Source organism: Columba livia, chromosome 12 (genome assembly GCF_036013475.1).
Source record: "Columba livia isolate bColLiv1 breed racing homer chromosome 12, bColLiv1.pat.W.v2, whole genome shotgun sequence".
Classification (NCBI taxonomy): Eukaryota; Metazoa; Chordata; class Aves; order Columbiformes; family Columbidae; genus Columba; species Columba livia.
This window is the reverse complement of record NC_088613.1, coordinates 6,658,606-6,674,548: the sequence shown is the minus strand read 5'-3', so window position 1 is coordinate 6,674,548 and position 15,943 is coordinate 6,658,606. Positions and strand designations below refer to the sequence as shown.

Below are 15,943 nucleotides of genomic sequence, written 5' to 3'. Positions count from 1 at the left end.
CGCCGTGCGGGGCTCCCCGTGGCGCATGCGCGCTGTGCGGACGCGGGGGGTGTCCGGCCCGCGGCGATCGTTCCCCGGCGGAGGCAGCACCGGCGCGGGCAGCGGGAAGCTCGTCCGTCAGCGAGAGCGGCTGGGGGAACGGGCCGCCCCCCGGGCTGCCCCCGGCATGGAGCGCTGCTGGGGCCGCCCCCCTCGCCGGGCCCGGCGCGCCCCCGGCCTCTGCCTGCGGCGCCGCCCGCGGGGCCTGTAGGGGCGGCCGCGCCGCGCCTGGCCGGGGGGAGCGGCGGCATGAGGAGCCGCTGCGGCCGCCGGCAGTGAATGGGCGTCGCGGCGGAGCGGGAGGAGCCGGAGCCGCCGCCCCGATGGCTCAGGAGAAAATGGAGCTGGACCTGGAGCTGCCGCCGGGGAGCGCCGCGGCCCCGAGCGACGGGGGCGGCCTGAGGAGATCGAACAGCGCCCCCCTCATCCACGGGCTCAGGTGAGCGCGGCCCGGCCCGCGGCGCCAGCGGCGGCGCCCGGAGCCCCGGCGGCAGCGGGGCCGCCCCGGGTCGGGTCGGGCCGGGCCGTTCGGCAGCTGCTGTGCCGGGCGCGGGGCCGCCGCCACCCTGGCTGTAGTCCCCGGGGTTGCTCCGCGGTTTCGTCTCCCCTCAGCGCCCGTCCAGCCGCGCAGAGCGATGAGGATGGTTCGGGGATGGTATGGGGCGCCTCGGGCGTGAGGGGAAACGCGAGTTCCTGAGCAGTGTCCCGAGCGGGGAGGGATTCAGGCAAGATGTCCCTCTAGGTGCGGAGGATTGTGAGACAGCCGAGGCAGAGGTGCTGTAACTCTGTGAAAACTGTTGGTTTCCGTGTAGGTCAGTGCACAGTTTTATCAGAGAGAAACTAGCGATCTTTGTAACGGTTCAAGTTTGGCCAAAAAAATATCACCACACTGTTTGTGATTGAGCAGTAAATGCTTTCAGAACAGTCGGGTGAATTCGGTGGACATGATCATTTAATGGGACCTTGAAAGACACATAAGTTTTACATCTAGTGTAAAACAGCATGTCAGTTGTACTGGAGTTTTTCCCGATGACACTAATTTCGTTCGTATGTAACACTGGGAGAAACACAAGGAGTTGTGTAGGCTGTTTTGCTTGGGTATTGTCATCAGCCCGTGGTAGGCGGTGTTTGCTATGAGTGGTATATCTGCAGTCTGGGAGAGCATATATTGACAATAAACTTCATAAAAGGTAGTGTACTACATTGTAAATACTTTTTTCTTTCTCTTAAACTTGGTGTTTCTATAAGGAACTAGACATGGAGTGATGTACAGATCTCACAAATCTTTTGTACCCACGTGGTTAACAGTACATTACAGCTCAGAAGCAATACAAATTCTTGCCTATTCAGTCATGATTTAATGTTAAGTAAACATAATTGTCATTCTTTTACATAATCGTAATGAAACCACTCTCAGTTTACATTTCCGTGCAGTATAGAAGTGTTGTGAATGGCACTTGTTCTTAGGGATATTTCTGAGCAGGTAAACTGATTATGTGAGTGAGACAGGGTGTTTTTATAATGCCAGCCTTTTGTAAGCTGTTTCTTACAAACTGAGATCCTTGACTGCTGGGGGGTGGGGAATGGCATCCCATAACCGTGCTGTAAACAAAATATTTATTTTAGGGCCTGGGAAGGTAGAAGGGAAAGCCTGAGCTCTTACCTTGAAACTGTGCAGCCGCTATACGATAGGTGTTTATACAAATTAAACTGAAATGCCATTGAACTAATTTGAGGTGATTGCAGTGGTTTGCCTGTTAGGAATTTTCCAGCAGAAAACTGTTTTTGCAAGATTGCAGCTCTTGGCAAGAAGCTTCAGTTCTTCCCAGAATGGCTTTGTTGGATAAACTGAAACAAAGCTCTTGCTCATGAACAGCTTTCTTTTTCTACTCTGCCTCCTGTTTTGACTTCTTCATTAATAGGTTTAGTAAGGAGCTTGGTGAATGAGTTACTATTGAGCCAGAGAACGTTTTTAAGTACAATATTTTATATCATGGAAGTTGCCTCTTTCAGAACTTTTGGCTGTTGTTTTCATGCCAAATAAGATTGATTTTGAATGGAAACTGTAAGAATGTTCTGTGAAAGCTAAGTCTGACAGCTCTGGTGGTTTTGCAAGTGAGATTAAAGGTAAGGATATTGTAGTGTTGCGTTTTTTGCTGTTGTTGTTTGTTTACTTTCCCTCTCGTCTAGTTAGCACTGAATATTGGACTCAGCCTATGGTAATATGTTGCAGAATCCTTCCAGCCTGTTTTCTTGATTCAGACCCTGGATTTCAGCATGTGCTGTTTGTGTTGTGCTCACATGCCAACCAGTGCACTTAAAAAGTATTTGGAGCTGTTGGCTTCAGCCGGTAAATCTCATCTCTGAACATCATATCATGGATCCTTTAAATTTCTCCTGTTCTACCTCCTGTCAAATGGCAACTGTTTGTTCTCTTGTGGGTGTAAACTGAGTGAAACTTCTTTGAAATTTTAAAAGGTGTCTGGTCAGTCGTACTTGATGTTTTAGAGAAAGAGAATCAGTGCATTCTTGGCAAAAAGAACAGCACTTATGCCAATTGCTATTGGCTTTTATTTCACATTATAAGCTTTGGGTTGTTTTTTTTATTTACAGCTAGATAAAAGGTATCTAAAACTTATGTGTCGAACTGCTGCATATTAAAATTGGAGGATACTGACACTGATGTGTCTTTAAAGTGCATTATGATTATCAGTCTTTAGAACAAGGTAATACTATAGGTCAGATTAGTTTTAAGAGTAGATTTGTGTAGTGTTTATGTGTTCGTTCCAAGTCAGCAGCTGAAGCAAAAAAGATAAAACCCAGTGACTTGTCTTATTTTGGATCTAATCACCATCTTGTATTTGGATCTGTTTGCCTTTGCAGTTCCTCAGTGATTTTTAGATATGGGGATTATGGATCAAAATTTGTATTCTAATAACTATTAAATTTAATTGGTGCAGTCGCATTCATTAAATGCTGATCAGTGGCTGTTGATAACACTAATGATGACCAGTGAAACTTGCTTTAGGGATCAAAAGAAGTAAAGTTGTCTTGATGATAAAGGAGCTCATTTTCTATCAAATAATGAATCCTGCATTATTTAAATGGATGCGCTGCTTCCTGGTTAGAAGTGTGACTGTGGTCAAAATTCTTAGGGATTTAAAAAACTCGTTTTACTGTCTGTTTAATGTAACCTCTTCTGGAAAAAAGTTCAGAACTTATTAAATACTTGTAATGATAAGATTTATCAAGATACTCTATTTTTTAAAATTCTGTTTTATCTATGGCATTGAAGCTGGTTTCAGTTATTTGTTTTATGCCGTTTTATAAATTTGTTGAATGGCATTCAAAGCAATATGCAAGCTGCAGCCATTCCAAACATCATAAATTCCCACAGAAATGTTCAGTCTTAACAATTTTTCAATTATTCTGAAGACTCGATGTGATTAATTAAAATCATTAATTGAAGTAGCTGGAACTGGAGGAAGAGCAATTTGGTTTCCACCCTCTGCCAACACGCTAGAGGAGTTCTTAATACCTGTCTCTCGAGTGCTTTGTTTTGAAATTATATCTGTCATAGCATTTGAAACTGAGCTTGTTTTAAGAGGTATTTTTTGATAAGAACGAATGGCTCTTGCATTTGACAAGTGTTTCTTTTCACAGCGATAATTCACAGGTGTTCCAGGCTAACATTTTGCGAACCCGCAGGAACAGTACCACAGTTATGAATCGTCATAGTCTGGTAAGAAAACTATTAGACCAACTGCATCAGGTCCAAAGCAGATGTGTGCAAAAAGGATTAAAGGAGAAAATGAGACTGTAGTCTGTGAAACTGATACAGCATGTTTTCAGAAATAAGGCTCTAGACTGTGGCATTAATATACTATAGCTATAGTGAGATGTTATTTATAGATCATTTGGCTTTGGAGAGTGCTTATATTTCATCAGGATCATAACTTTGTTTATGAAATGCAAGCACATGTTCTTAGAGAAAGAAAGGTAGTTCACAAGGAAAGCTAATTGCATAGATCTGTTGTTTAGTAACCATGCTAGAAAAATGCAGCGATGTTCTGATCTTAAATTATCTTTTATATAGTAATGACGGAACAGACTGTTGTAACCAACAACTGACACAACAAGATGTAACTGTCTGATAGAACGAGTCTTGAGGCTTACAGGATGAATGTTTCTAGAATGTCTCCTAGAGACATTCATTTGTGATTCCAGCTTTTGTCAGGCTTCTGTCATTGCAACTCCCCTAAATCTGCATATCTTTTGTTTCAGTACCATACAGATTGTGGTAGAAGGGTGTGATTTTTGGCAGATTTAAACACCTGCACAGAATCACATCGACAGCATGATTGCTAACTTGGTTGGGGTGCGTGGGGTTGTTATTGTCTCTAACGAAGATGTGTTCTGTTCACTGTCGTGGGAACAATGTGAGTTGCTAAAATGCTCGGATACCTGAAGGTCACACCCTATCTAGCTGCATCTTAGGGCTACTGTGGTTGTCCCAGTTGCTCAGCTGAATTTTGAAATATTTTCTTTTTTTGAGTAGCTTCTCCAAGTCTCAGACTTGAACTCCTTTGTAACAATTACTACAGGGGCAGCTGTGCCATTCTGGATGGGTATTAACATGCAGTTTTCTCACACTACATATAGTTGCCAAGGAAGGTTAAGTTAGGCTCAGTATCTGCTGTTTATTTTCTTCCAGAAGGTGTTAGTTACTTTGCTTAAACAACAAAAGAAAACAAGAACCACAACCACACACACACAAAACAAAAAACCACCAAAACACTTACTCACTAGATGCCACTGATAGATGGGTCTTGATTTTACCTTCAGTGAAAAAGCCTGTCTGATATACTGGAGAAGGGAGAAAGGGGAAGATGTCTTCTGTGTGGTAGTCTAATAATTCTAAAGTTTTTTTTTAATTTAAGCTTTGTGCTTTCTTAAAACATTAAGGATTTGAATAGCATAATTTTAACAAACGCATTCAGTCTGCTTTAACAGGTATCCTTTAAAAGTGACCAAGGTTTCTTTTCATGAGAATTAAATCAAAGGACTACAAACAGGGAGGAAGAGAGTTTTACGCATTGACAAATCAAGGATCATGACTTGTTAGAGGATCCTCAGAGTTAGGGGTTTTAGCTAGTGCATTCGATCCTACAGAGGAACACTTAACTGTCTCTTCATAATTTTATTTCACATTGTGAGCCACTAGTTTTGTATATGTCCTAATAATGTCAAACCTTAAAGTATGTGGATCCCGGTCATAAAATTAGAATATAATGAGTGGAACAAATGCATTCCTACTGTGGAGTGACAGAGTTAATAATTTGGAATGTCTATTATCCAGATCCTTTGTGTGAGAATCAAGGTCAGTTCAGGGTCCACATTGGCTGGTACAGCTTGGAGGAATTTTTATGAGGTGCACAGGAGTTTTGGGAGCCCAGTATAATAGTAAAGCTGACCTAAAGTGGATTTAAGATGTAGCATTATAGCCGTTAGACTTTAGTAGTATATATTATAATGACTGAATTCTGGCACAAACATTAGACATCTTCTGTGTGAGTCTGATAGGCTAGTGTCTTTTGTGGGAAGAAGGGCATGATGTTTTGACTTTTTGAGAGGGAGGATTCTGGATAGAATTAATCATCTGTGATAATTTCCCATAACCTTTTGTGTAAGACAGCAAAATCTTTGTGTTTTCCATGATACTGGTTAGAAGATGGTGCAGTAAACAGTTAATTGAATGTATGTTAGTTCTCCAACTTTAGCACAATGAGGAGCTCTAGTAGTGTTTTGTGAAGAGGAGGAAGCCTCAATACTGCATAAAGTACATTAACACTTAGTAATAATACAAACCTTACTTGCTGAACACACATCCATGTTAAAAAGACATCTCGTTTTTATGGAGGGGTTGTCAGCTTACAGAGAAGAAGTTAAACCTCTGTTCAAAGCTTAAGCTTCGAATTTTTGATCTGTGAATGGGTTATGACAAAAGTCAACTGAGGGTCAAACATTTGAGGGATGGGAAATTATGAAAGGAAATGAAAAATGATTATTTTCTCAAAATATAATTACTTGGGTTTGAGTATGCAGTTTTAGATCATGGTATTCCAGTGAGATCTAGAAGCAAAACTGGCAAAATTAACAGAAGACCATTTTTAGTGAAATCCTCTCTGATTTTACCCAAATTGCTGAAGCTCTTGAGAAACCATCACGAAGGTGTTTAACTGTTTTAGCCTTCCAATAGCTGACTTTTTCCACCTGTCAAAGTACTCGTTTACAGGCAGACAACAATCTAGAAACCTCTTTGCACAGTGTGTTGGTTTTGCTTTGTATTTTTAAAGGAACTATTGCAGAGCCTTCTGGGTCACTGAAATGAAACTATTTATGCAGCTACAAATATTAAGGGTGGCAGTGTGCTGGTTAAAAGCAGCTTCATTCTCTAGAGAAGGCACTGAGTTCTAGTTGCCAGGCTGACAGCAATGAGCATCTGTGAGCATGCAAAGCATGGAAGTGCATAGAATCATGTTCTTGCACATAACTAATGTAGTTTCTATATACTGAGAATGTTGGAAATGGTTTGGGTTTTTAAATTACTTTGTTTTTTAGTTTGGGGTAGTGCCACAGAGTGGTTACTGAGATTCCTGCACCTTTTTCTCCGTTCTCCTGTAGTTTCTAAGTGTGTCTCAGTTGTATGTGACTTGGTTTTGCAGCTTGTGCCATCATCTCCTATCCGTATTCCAAGCAGCCGGCTTCATCAAATTAAACAGGTAAGCACAGATTCTAATTTTATTTTTAATTTTAAATATCTTTAGAGGGGGTTGTTCTGGTTTGTTGTGTTTTGTTTTGTTTTCCATTAATATGTAATGTCCTTCAAATAGCTAGAGATTTTGCTTTGAAACTGTAGTATGGAGCCTGCTACAGTCGGTCACTTCAAGGTGTTTTCAAAAGGAAAGGCTGTGTCTTGTCTACAGAGTTTTACGTTTCATAAAGTAGAAGACCTATCGAGAAGAAGATTGGAAAGAGCAATCTTAAAATGGACATTTTACAAAGGAAACCCTTAATGTAAACCCTTAGGATAAAGTTTAACCAAGTTTTTGGCAGTAGCGCCAGCGTAAATATTCAGGGCCAATAACAAAGGGTTCCTTAACTTGTGTTGGCACAAGACATTTTTGCAGCCAGCGAATGAACTGGATAAGGAAACACTCTGGCTAAAAAATAGCTTGGACTCTTCTGGCTGGGTTATTTTTCATCTGTATAATTTTCTTATCCAGATCACTGGACTTGTGCTGTCGCAGCATGAGCGGAGGGGGAAGGGCAGGAGAGCAAACACTTGGGAAAGGAGGGGGGGTGTGACAAATATCTGAGCTGGCTCAAGTAGCACCACAGCAGACAACAGACCACAGCCTAAAGACTCAGGTTTTAAAATCAACAAGCTCAGGCACCCGTGACTCCTCCATTTTATATGTTGAATTTTTGACAGTAGAATGTTTATAAAATTGGCTTGAAGATGCCTTTTTTTTAGCTTGCTAGTTTTCAATGGATGAAAAATTAAGACAATTTGAATCTGTGGCCAGCATTTTGAGGGTATGATGTCTGAAGTGATAGAAGGCACTTCTGCTTTCCACCTCAGGTGTTTAAGGTGCATACATAGTAATCCTGAAAAAAACAAAACTGATTGCTTTCATTATGTAAATAATTTACTGGCTTAAAGAGACTGAAGCAGGCAGGTCAGCTGTAGAGCTGTTTTTATCAACATTAAAAAGCTTAGAGTTAATATGTAAATGTGAGAGCAAGGGAATGAACTACTGTGGCTCTGCTATATTACGTGAATTAAAGTCTACTGCATTGCAAAGGAAATGCTGACAGTCTACTTAGTTACTAGTACATAGAACAAGGTGAGGATCCAGTCATGCATTTGAAGGATTATCTGTACTAGTTTCAATATGTGTGTTTTCTGATATACTAGACTGCATAGTCTAGCATATGCAGAATTTTTGGTTCATCTTATAATTGTTCAGTTTTGTAACTACATCTTGGTTGGATAGTAATGAAAATGAAAAAGCTGCTTGAGAAGCAACCAACTCCCATAAGCACTTCTTATGTGACAGTGTCTCTTGCTACATCTCTTTCCTGTCCTATCCCCTGTGCTCCTTTACATGTAGTGTGAGAGCTTAGGGTTATTGTTGCTTAACCAAGCTCAATTACATTTTCTGTACACCAAAGTAAAACGAAACTAGAGCTCTTCTGATTTGTTTTAGCAAAGTGGGTTTTTTTGTCTTAATTTTTCATCTGCTAATATTTTAGGAAGAAGGAATGAATTTGATGAACAGAGAAACAGTACATGAAAGGTAGGCATTAAGGCAAGCTACAGTACTTAATGCAGTCTTCCGTGGGTCTGGGACAATACATTTCTTTTCTTCTTTATAGAGAAGTGCAAGTAGCAATGCAGATGAGCCACTCATGGGAGGAGAGCTTGAGCCTGGTAATGAATTCATGCTTTAATTTGTGTTTCTGTTGTCAGTATCAGGATACTAGAGACTCTCATGTCAACAATCTCTTTTATAGTTTGACCTGCAGTTACGGTGTTAGTGTATCACTGCTTTTGATCAGCAGTTTTTCACCCTAACAAGGCATAGAATTATCAGTTGTTGGAGGATACATGTGGGTTCCTTGGGCTGGTATGTCAAAAGAAAATTGCATGGATGTCTGCGCATTAAAATTTCCTTCCATGTTCTGATACTTACCAAGTAATATTTAAAGCTTTTTTTTTGTTATTGTTAAGCTTAAACTCACAAATGACTACCTAAAAATTATGAATGTCATGGAGGATAACTTTGGAATCTTACTCAATTCTAGACCAATCAGTCCTTTTCATGTTATGGTACTTGCTCGTAAGATTAATTCTATGTACAATTTACAGAGCGACAATGATTTTGAAAAATCATCATCACCAAAGCAAGTAGACTTTGTCCCTGTTTCTCCAGCTCCTTCACCTACCAGAGGAATAGGGAAGGTGAGAAAAACGTGGCAATAATGGTTTTATCTTGAGCAGTGCAAAATAAATTCAGCTGAATTAATAGCAAAAGATTAAGCCACCTGCTCCTTTCTACCTTAACTGCAAACAAGAAACTAGAGGGTAAACAAAAGAAACCGAAAACCCCAAACCAGAAAATACCAGCTGGCAGTTGCACATCTTGTGGACGTGCATTTCTGTGGAGTGGTCAGCGGTTAATCTGTGGTTAATAAACCTTATTCTTTATCTGCCTTGCTCTTAGAATGAGAGGAAGGGGCATACATTCTTATTTTATAAACCATAGTCTGTTTAAGCAGACTATGGTGAAATAAATCCTTGTCAACTTTCATGTATTCTGCATGAAAATGGAATCTGTCCAGTATTTTTTTCCTCAGTAAGAAAAAGCGGTATCTCAGTATACCCAACCGCGTTGACCGGTGGCATAAATTGCTAGTGGGTTTCTTATTTACCTGTGATCGAGTTTTTGTTAACATATGGATGTGATACAGTATTTATACATAAATAATGCAAACTGTTTTGCTCTCAGCAATGTTTCTCACCATCTTTGCAAAGTCTGGTGAGCAGCAGTGGGTTACCTCCAAGTCCTAGCCCAAGTCCAACAAGGCGATTTTCAAGGTGAGCACCAGATCAGATCAATAACAGAAAATGGGCAAAGCTTGTTCACAGTAGGCTTGGAAATACCAGAATTTGTTATATGCATAATTGGCTTCTGATCACAAATATAACTTCATATATGGATGTAAACTTTGGCTTTTACAGCGCTCTAAAATATCTGTTAAAATCCTCATATTGAAGCATCAGGGGTGTGGGCTGCCCTGTGGCATCTGTCTTCTCAGTGTAATCTCTGTATTGCTCTTAATGAGATCTTAACTAATTGAATTGAATCCTAAGGGCGGGAGGAAGGACTTATTTTGGATAAGCTGTTTTAATGCCTATTTTCTTAGTGTTTTCCACTTTGTTTGTTATCTGAATATATTGTGTTAGGTTTTTTTTTTACGTTTAAGGCTTCCTTTATTAATGGTGATATCAGTATAGCATATGCCTTCTTTTAGCAGGAGAAGCCAGAGTCCAATTAACTGCATTCGACCAAGTGTTCTCGGATCAATAAAAAGAAAAGGTACAGTATTGGGATTTGGCTAATATGCCAACTTGTTTATTTTATAATAATTCATATAGCTTTCTTCGTAATTCTGTTCAATTGGCTGTTACTTCAAAGAGTGACTAGAAATAGAGGGTATTACAGATAACCAAAGAAATTGAACTGTTTGTTAAACAGAAATTGATAAATTTGTTTTTACTGTTCCATAAAACACACAGTTTTTCTGTTCTAACGCCTCTCCATTGCTGTAGTCATATAGATCTGATAGCAAACACATGTAACCTGCTTAACAAAACAAAAAAAATACAACTATTGGTATATTTGACAAACACAAAGTGTTGAAAGTCCTGGCTAAATGAAGCACATAGGTACTGTAGATTTTAAAATTGCTTTTCAAAACCAAAAAGTGATGTGCAGAGACCTGGTAAACACCTTACAGCTTTATTGGGAAATGCTTCTCTATCTTCCTACATTTTTCTTCAAGTTTAACCTCTAGTTATTTTATTGCATTTGTGTTTATATCTTCCTGCTTCACTTTTGTAATAGAACACTTCTGGCTCTGAGACAGCTTTTGAAATACTTTTATGTCATAGCCTGTTTAAGCATATATCTACCCTCTCTTCTTCTAGTGTATTTGGAAATCAAAGTCAATATGTCAGTTCAGTGATAATCCTGGACCTTGTTTTTATTGATTGCAAGAGGAAAACAAACTCTTTCTTCCCAGCTTCTCTGCTCTGGTGGAGCTGAATCAACTAAATTTTCCTGAAGCTTAGACTAAAATGTTTGTGAGAAGTAGTCTCTAAAATTTGAGCATCAAACTTCTGGCTTATGTCTGAAATAATCTCTCGCAACATGATTGAACCTCTATTCTGTTTGCTCTGTAGAAGTAGGTTTTAATTTAAAGTAGGTTTTAGTTTAAATGAGTAGTAATTGTCTGTCACTCCTTATCTCTTACCAAAGGTGTAACAGAGATAGAAGATCATCCAAAAAGATTATTCCAAGGATCCACCAACATGCTCACCCCTGAAGCATCACATCAGGCCGACCTTGGGGGATGGTAAATGCCGTGCTGTTCATTGTGTTGGTTTTGCCAGAACCGCTACAAGTCTTTTCTAATCTAGTAATGGTTGTGCTTCGAAGCTGCTTTCTAAAGATTACTAATACAGACATCTGTAATTTTGAAGCACTGAAATGATCACAGTAAACAGGCAGTAATATTCACTACAGTTTTACAGCTTCTGGGACTGACTGTTAACATGCTTCACATACATGGGCATTGAGCATGTTTAGGAAAAGATACCTCATGGCTGGCAATTTTTACTCTACTTTCAAGTTGCAGTCAAATGTACCTGCTGGTGCTTGTGGGTGGATTAGAGGTTTTTTCGTTCTTGTTTTGCCCTTGCCCTTAGTCACACAGGAAAATTTGTCTGTCTGACCCTCCCTGCTGGAAGGGGATAAAAAGTACTACGTAAAAAATCATTACGACTTGAAATAGCAAGGGATTTTGATTTAGTATTTTAGTCAAGAGGTTAATAGTACTCAGGGTGTGCCCACACAGCTATCAAGACAGGGTATGTTTGTCCTTTTTGCCTCTCAGCTAATGCACACAGCTGTGCACAAGCGCTGAGCCCATTCGAGTGGCAATAATAAAACATGTTTTAAAGGTACTGTAATAACACTCCTTTTTTGGACACCCTATTCATAGTAGGTGTAGCAGGGCAGGTTCAGTTGCTGCACCTTGATTTGGGAGGTGGTGATTTTTAAAAACACTTTGCTATCACTGATGACAGATCACCTATAGTTACAATGTTGTGTCCTGTGAAATACAGAGTGGATGGTAAAACTGAAATATGAACAGTTTACCATCAACTCTCCTGACAGAAGAGACCTCTGGATATTTTTAGCCTGGGACCTTGTAGGTGTTGGGGTCAAGTCTTGCAATGAATTTTTCTGCCTGACGCTCCTCATTTCTGGGTGAGGAGAAGGAGGGAATTGCCAGAATGTGATCTGTTTGTTTGGAAGTAGTTACAGTTTTATTTCAACTCATAGGGCTTACTGTTCCTTCAACGTTGTACATTTGTTTTCCAAATGGCATTGTAGTGATCGACAGGTAGTACTAGAAACATGCCAGAAAGAGTCCCTCACTTCTTATATCTTGATGTTATTCTGTTTTCAGTCTCTCGTCACACGCTCTCGATGACAACAGAAGCAGCGCAGGCTCTTCCTGTGACTCACCAGCTGAAGTCGGCACCAATACAGACTCTCCCGTCTCGCTCCCTGACTCCAGATCTTTTTTACCAGTAGATCTTACGGCTAAGTTACCTATTAATTGAGGAGGAGAAGTCTGTGAATGGACACCAAGAAACAGGCTGGTTAATCAATAAGACTTTCTGTTGTGCGTAACTGATTCTGTTCCTCATAGGAACTTCCAGAAATGTCATTATTTCTAGAAAACTTCCAGAATAGTTCCTTGAGGAGGAATTAGCGTTTCTAGTGATTTGTATGACATTTACTAAAATACAATAAGCATTTGAATTGCAAACATATTTGATGCTAACATGAGTAAGCAAGCTCTTGATTTACAATGGATGTCGTCTCGTTGGCTGTACGTTACAAATGCCGTGTGCACATTCCGCTTGTGGAAGACTTGGCTTTCCATTGGCCAACAGGCAGCGTCTTCACTAGTATCAAGTGATGCTTATGAAGTAACAGATAATTTTCATGTTTATCTTTAGTCTGAAACCAATGAAGCATTTTACTAATTTGGCTTTATTCCCTGGGTATTAGATATTTATATTTTTGATTCTTCATATGAAAGCGGGAATATGGGGGAGGGGGATTGATTCTTGTGTTCTGTTATCTATTATGATTGGCTGTTAATTCTGTGTTCTAATAGATGTCAAAAGAACAAATTGGTGAATTGTCAACTTGAATTTATACATTGAATTCTATTTATGATCATGACTGCTGTTCTGACCAAATCCAAATTAGGTGTGGAACATTCTTCTGGGGTTTTGTAATGTGTTGGTTTTTTTTTCCTTCCCCATTTAGGTGACATATTAGAGTGGTAGATGCTCTATTAAACGTCTTTTAATAGGAAAAATAGTAATAATGTTTGGAATAAAACATTAAATCCTCAGATTTTTGTATTTAGGAATTCAGAAATGCATTCTTTTAACAGACAGTATTTGTCCTCATATATGACTTTTGTTGGACAAATACAGCGAGGAATCTTGAATGCATTTTTACAGGCTGAGGCGATCAGACGCTTAATCTGTGTCTAATCTCATGGCATCACTTCCTCAAACAATGGCATCAAGTTATTTCTGTTGTTGAAAACTGGAGATGCTATTGGAAGCCTGGAATTTGGTAATCTGAGCTGTTTCGGGATTCTTGTACTATATTTGCGAAGGCAGAGGGTTGAGGCACGCTGATCTCAACCTTGAAATTCCCCAAACAGGAGGAAAAATCTACAAGCCCCACCATAGCAGCTGTTCCAGATTTTCCAGTGGCAACCTCGTTTTGGTCATTGGCTCCTGTTATGTGGTTGAACTTCCCCAGCTGGGTCCCCATTTGTACGTGTGTATGTGTCTGTACTATGTGGTTTCAAGCCTTCTCATCAGAGAGGTTAGTGTTTTTATTTCAAACACTAAATCTTTGTGGAGTGTAATAAAGTGAGAAAAGTATAGAGACTTCCTCAAGTAGGAGAAAAGCCCAGTCTGAACTGTGCTGTGAAAGAACCACTTGGATGAAGCTCTAAATGACAGCACCCAGCAAAAGTAGATGATTTGGAGTGTGAAGACCTGGCGACCTGAGGGCCAACGACCCATTTCCATATCTCCTTACTGTAAAAAGAAAATAGAGTCTATTTAATAGTTCTACTCAGTTCAAGAAAGATATGACATGGTTTACTTTGGATTTAATTCCTCTTAAATTATTGTAATAGTCAGCTTCCTGATTGCAGTTCCTTTTTTGACAACAAACAACCAAAACAAGCAAACAAAACTCACAAAGACTTCAGACTGCCCTTTGTTCCTGCCGCAGATGGACAAGCTCGTGTTTAATGTCTGTTTGCTCTCTGTCTAACATGGCATAGTTTCATTCTGCAGTTTCAGGTATGTGCCAAAGAGTTGCTGTGCATTCACTCTTTTGTGGTGAGGGCAAGACTTAGTTTTCTTAAATCTTGCTTGTTTCTTAGGAATGAACCTCCTGGTGTCTCTTCCAGTCTTTTTTTAAAAGATGCATCAGTAGAGGGGTTTAATAGTTGTGTGTGGGTCAACTTGTATCTTTTCTGTTGAATATTTATGCTGTTTTTCAAAGAAGTGCCAATAAATGGAAAAATAACTGTTTTGCTGATTCTGCACTTTGTAAGAGAGGTAACCATATTCTTGTTTTCATCTGTGATTAAATGTTTTTATTTTTAAATCAGAATATCTATTGCAACCCAGTCTAGTTTACATGTAAGTTGGCCTTAAAATCTGCAGCAGACTTCTGTGTTTTCCTCGCGCAACGCTATCGTAAAGTTCTGTGACAACTCTAGGAAAACCGAAGAATAAAACCAAACATTTTCAAAGTACTTTAACAGCTACACGTGTCCCTGGTTTATACGTAGAGGAAGTCCTGGTGAAATAGTTTGGAAGACAGAAGGTACAGCTGGTGGGTGGACAGTACTGAGGCTCGTGCCTCTTGGGGAGCAGAGCGGGGGCTTTGTCCTGATGGGGCAATTAATGCTGTTGGAGGAGAGAGAAATAGTTCTGTATCTGCAGTCATTCCTTTCCTGCTTTTGCAAAATGGAAATTACTTTAACCTTGTGGAAGAAGGCATCTCAGTTTCTTGTCTGTTCGTGTCATCAAGAAGCTGCACCCCGGAGTCAGGAGACTTGTGTAGGTTTTTTCCACTGAAATGAAAGATTAAATTTTGGAATGAAATCATCCTGCAAAATATGTATCCGGATTCGGGGAATTATGGTGTTACACAATGTTGTGTAATCAACCCTGTTCTCACGTAGTAACTTGTGCTGTTAGTACTACGGCTGTTTTACTAATTCGCCATTCACTCATGAGCAATGAATACTGAAGCTTTGCTGATAAAGCGTCGTGGTTACAGGACAATTGCGTGTGATGTTCCTTAACTGGTCAGAGGTTATATCACAAGTGTCTGTGCCTTTATCTTCCTCCAAGACGAAATGGGCAGCTTTCTTGTCTCAGGCCATATTGGAAGTATTACTGTCATATATATAGATATTTAAAAGTATATAAATATATTATTATATGTAAACTGTTTTTTAGATTCTGCAGCTCTTTGGAAGCATACAGCTGTTTCTCTGGGCTTCTGCCACTCCTCTCGCCGGGCACCCTCCTGAAATCGTGCTTGCGATCAGCACTTGATTGCTCTGGTTGAAAACTATCCCGCAGGGTTTGTTGGCAGTTAAATCGGGTTTGGGCCAGGGTGGCTTCCTTGATAACTGATAGGTGTTTTTCTTCCTTCCACCTTCTCCAGAATGACATAGTTGCTGAGGGAACATGGATAACCGTGCCAGCACTCGGGGGGACTGTATTTTTGGAATGAGCGCTTCGGTGGTTCCTGCACTGAGCACAGGAATAGACACTTCACGCTAGAAGAGAGGAACAAATGCCAGGAAAAACGAGCCGGTGCATGAGCCAGCGTCACTCGCTGGGGTCTCTGCTGTGCTGCCAGCGAGCCCTCAACGGTGGCCCACGGTCCTCCTGAGATTAATCCCAAATTTGTTCTTTTCA

The 15,943-nt window shown here is 40.3% G+C and overlaps 1 protein-coding gene across 2 annotated transcripts; it reads left to right on the top strand.

Annotated features, from left to right (window-relative positions):
- The first annotated feature begins 14 nt into the window (after positions 1-14).
- On the top strand, positions 15-14,763 carry LOC102084766 (P2R1A-PPP2R2A-interacting phosphatase regulator 1). 2 transcript variants are annotated; one of them, XM_065077595.1, is made up of 10 exons: positions 15-478; positions 3,703-3,781; positions 6,765-6,821; positions 8,359-8,402; positions 8,482-8,536; positions 8,975-9,067; positions 9,615-9,703; positions 10,141-10,205; positions 11,148-11,244; positions 12,364-14,763. In XM_065077595.1, the coding sequence occupies exons 1-10, from the start codon at positions 363-365 to the stop codon at positions 12,518-12,520; spliced, it is 852 nt and encodes a 283-aa protein (XP_064933667.1). In that variant the 5' UTR covers positions 15-362; the 3' UTR covers positions 12,521-14,763. The 2 variants fall into 2 exon arrangements, with proteins under 2 accessions (XP_064933667.1, XP_064933666.1); XM_065077594.1 differs by having other exon boundaries at positions 136-478; positions 10,144-10,205.
- Positions 14,764-15,943: the final 1,180 nt, after the last annotated feature.

Coding starts and splice junctions, on each gene's coding strand:
- LOC102084766 (XM_065077595.1), top strand. CDS start 363: ATGGCTCAGGAGAAAATGGAGCTGGACCTGGAGCTGCCGCCGGGGAGC. Junction 3,782..6,764: donor TTATGAATCGTCATAGTCTG/GTAAGAAAACTA, acceptor TTGGTTTTGCAG/CTTGTGCCATCATCTCCTAT. Junction 10,206..11,147: donor CGGATCAATAAAAAGAAAAG/GTACAGTATTGG, acceptor CTCTTACCAAAG/GTGTAACAGAGATAGAAGAT.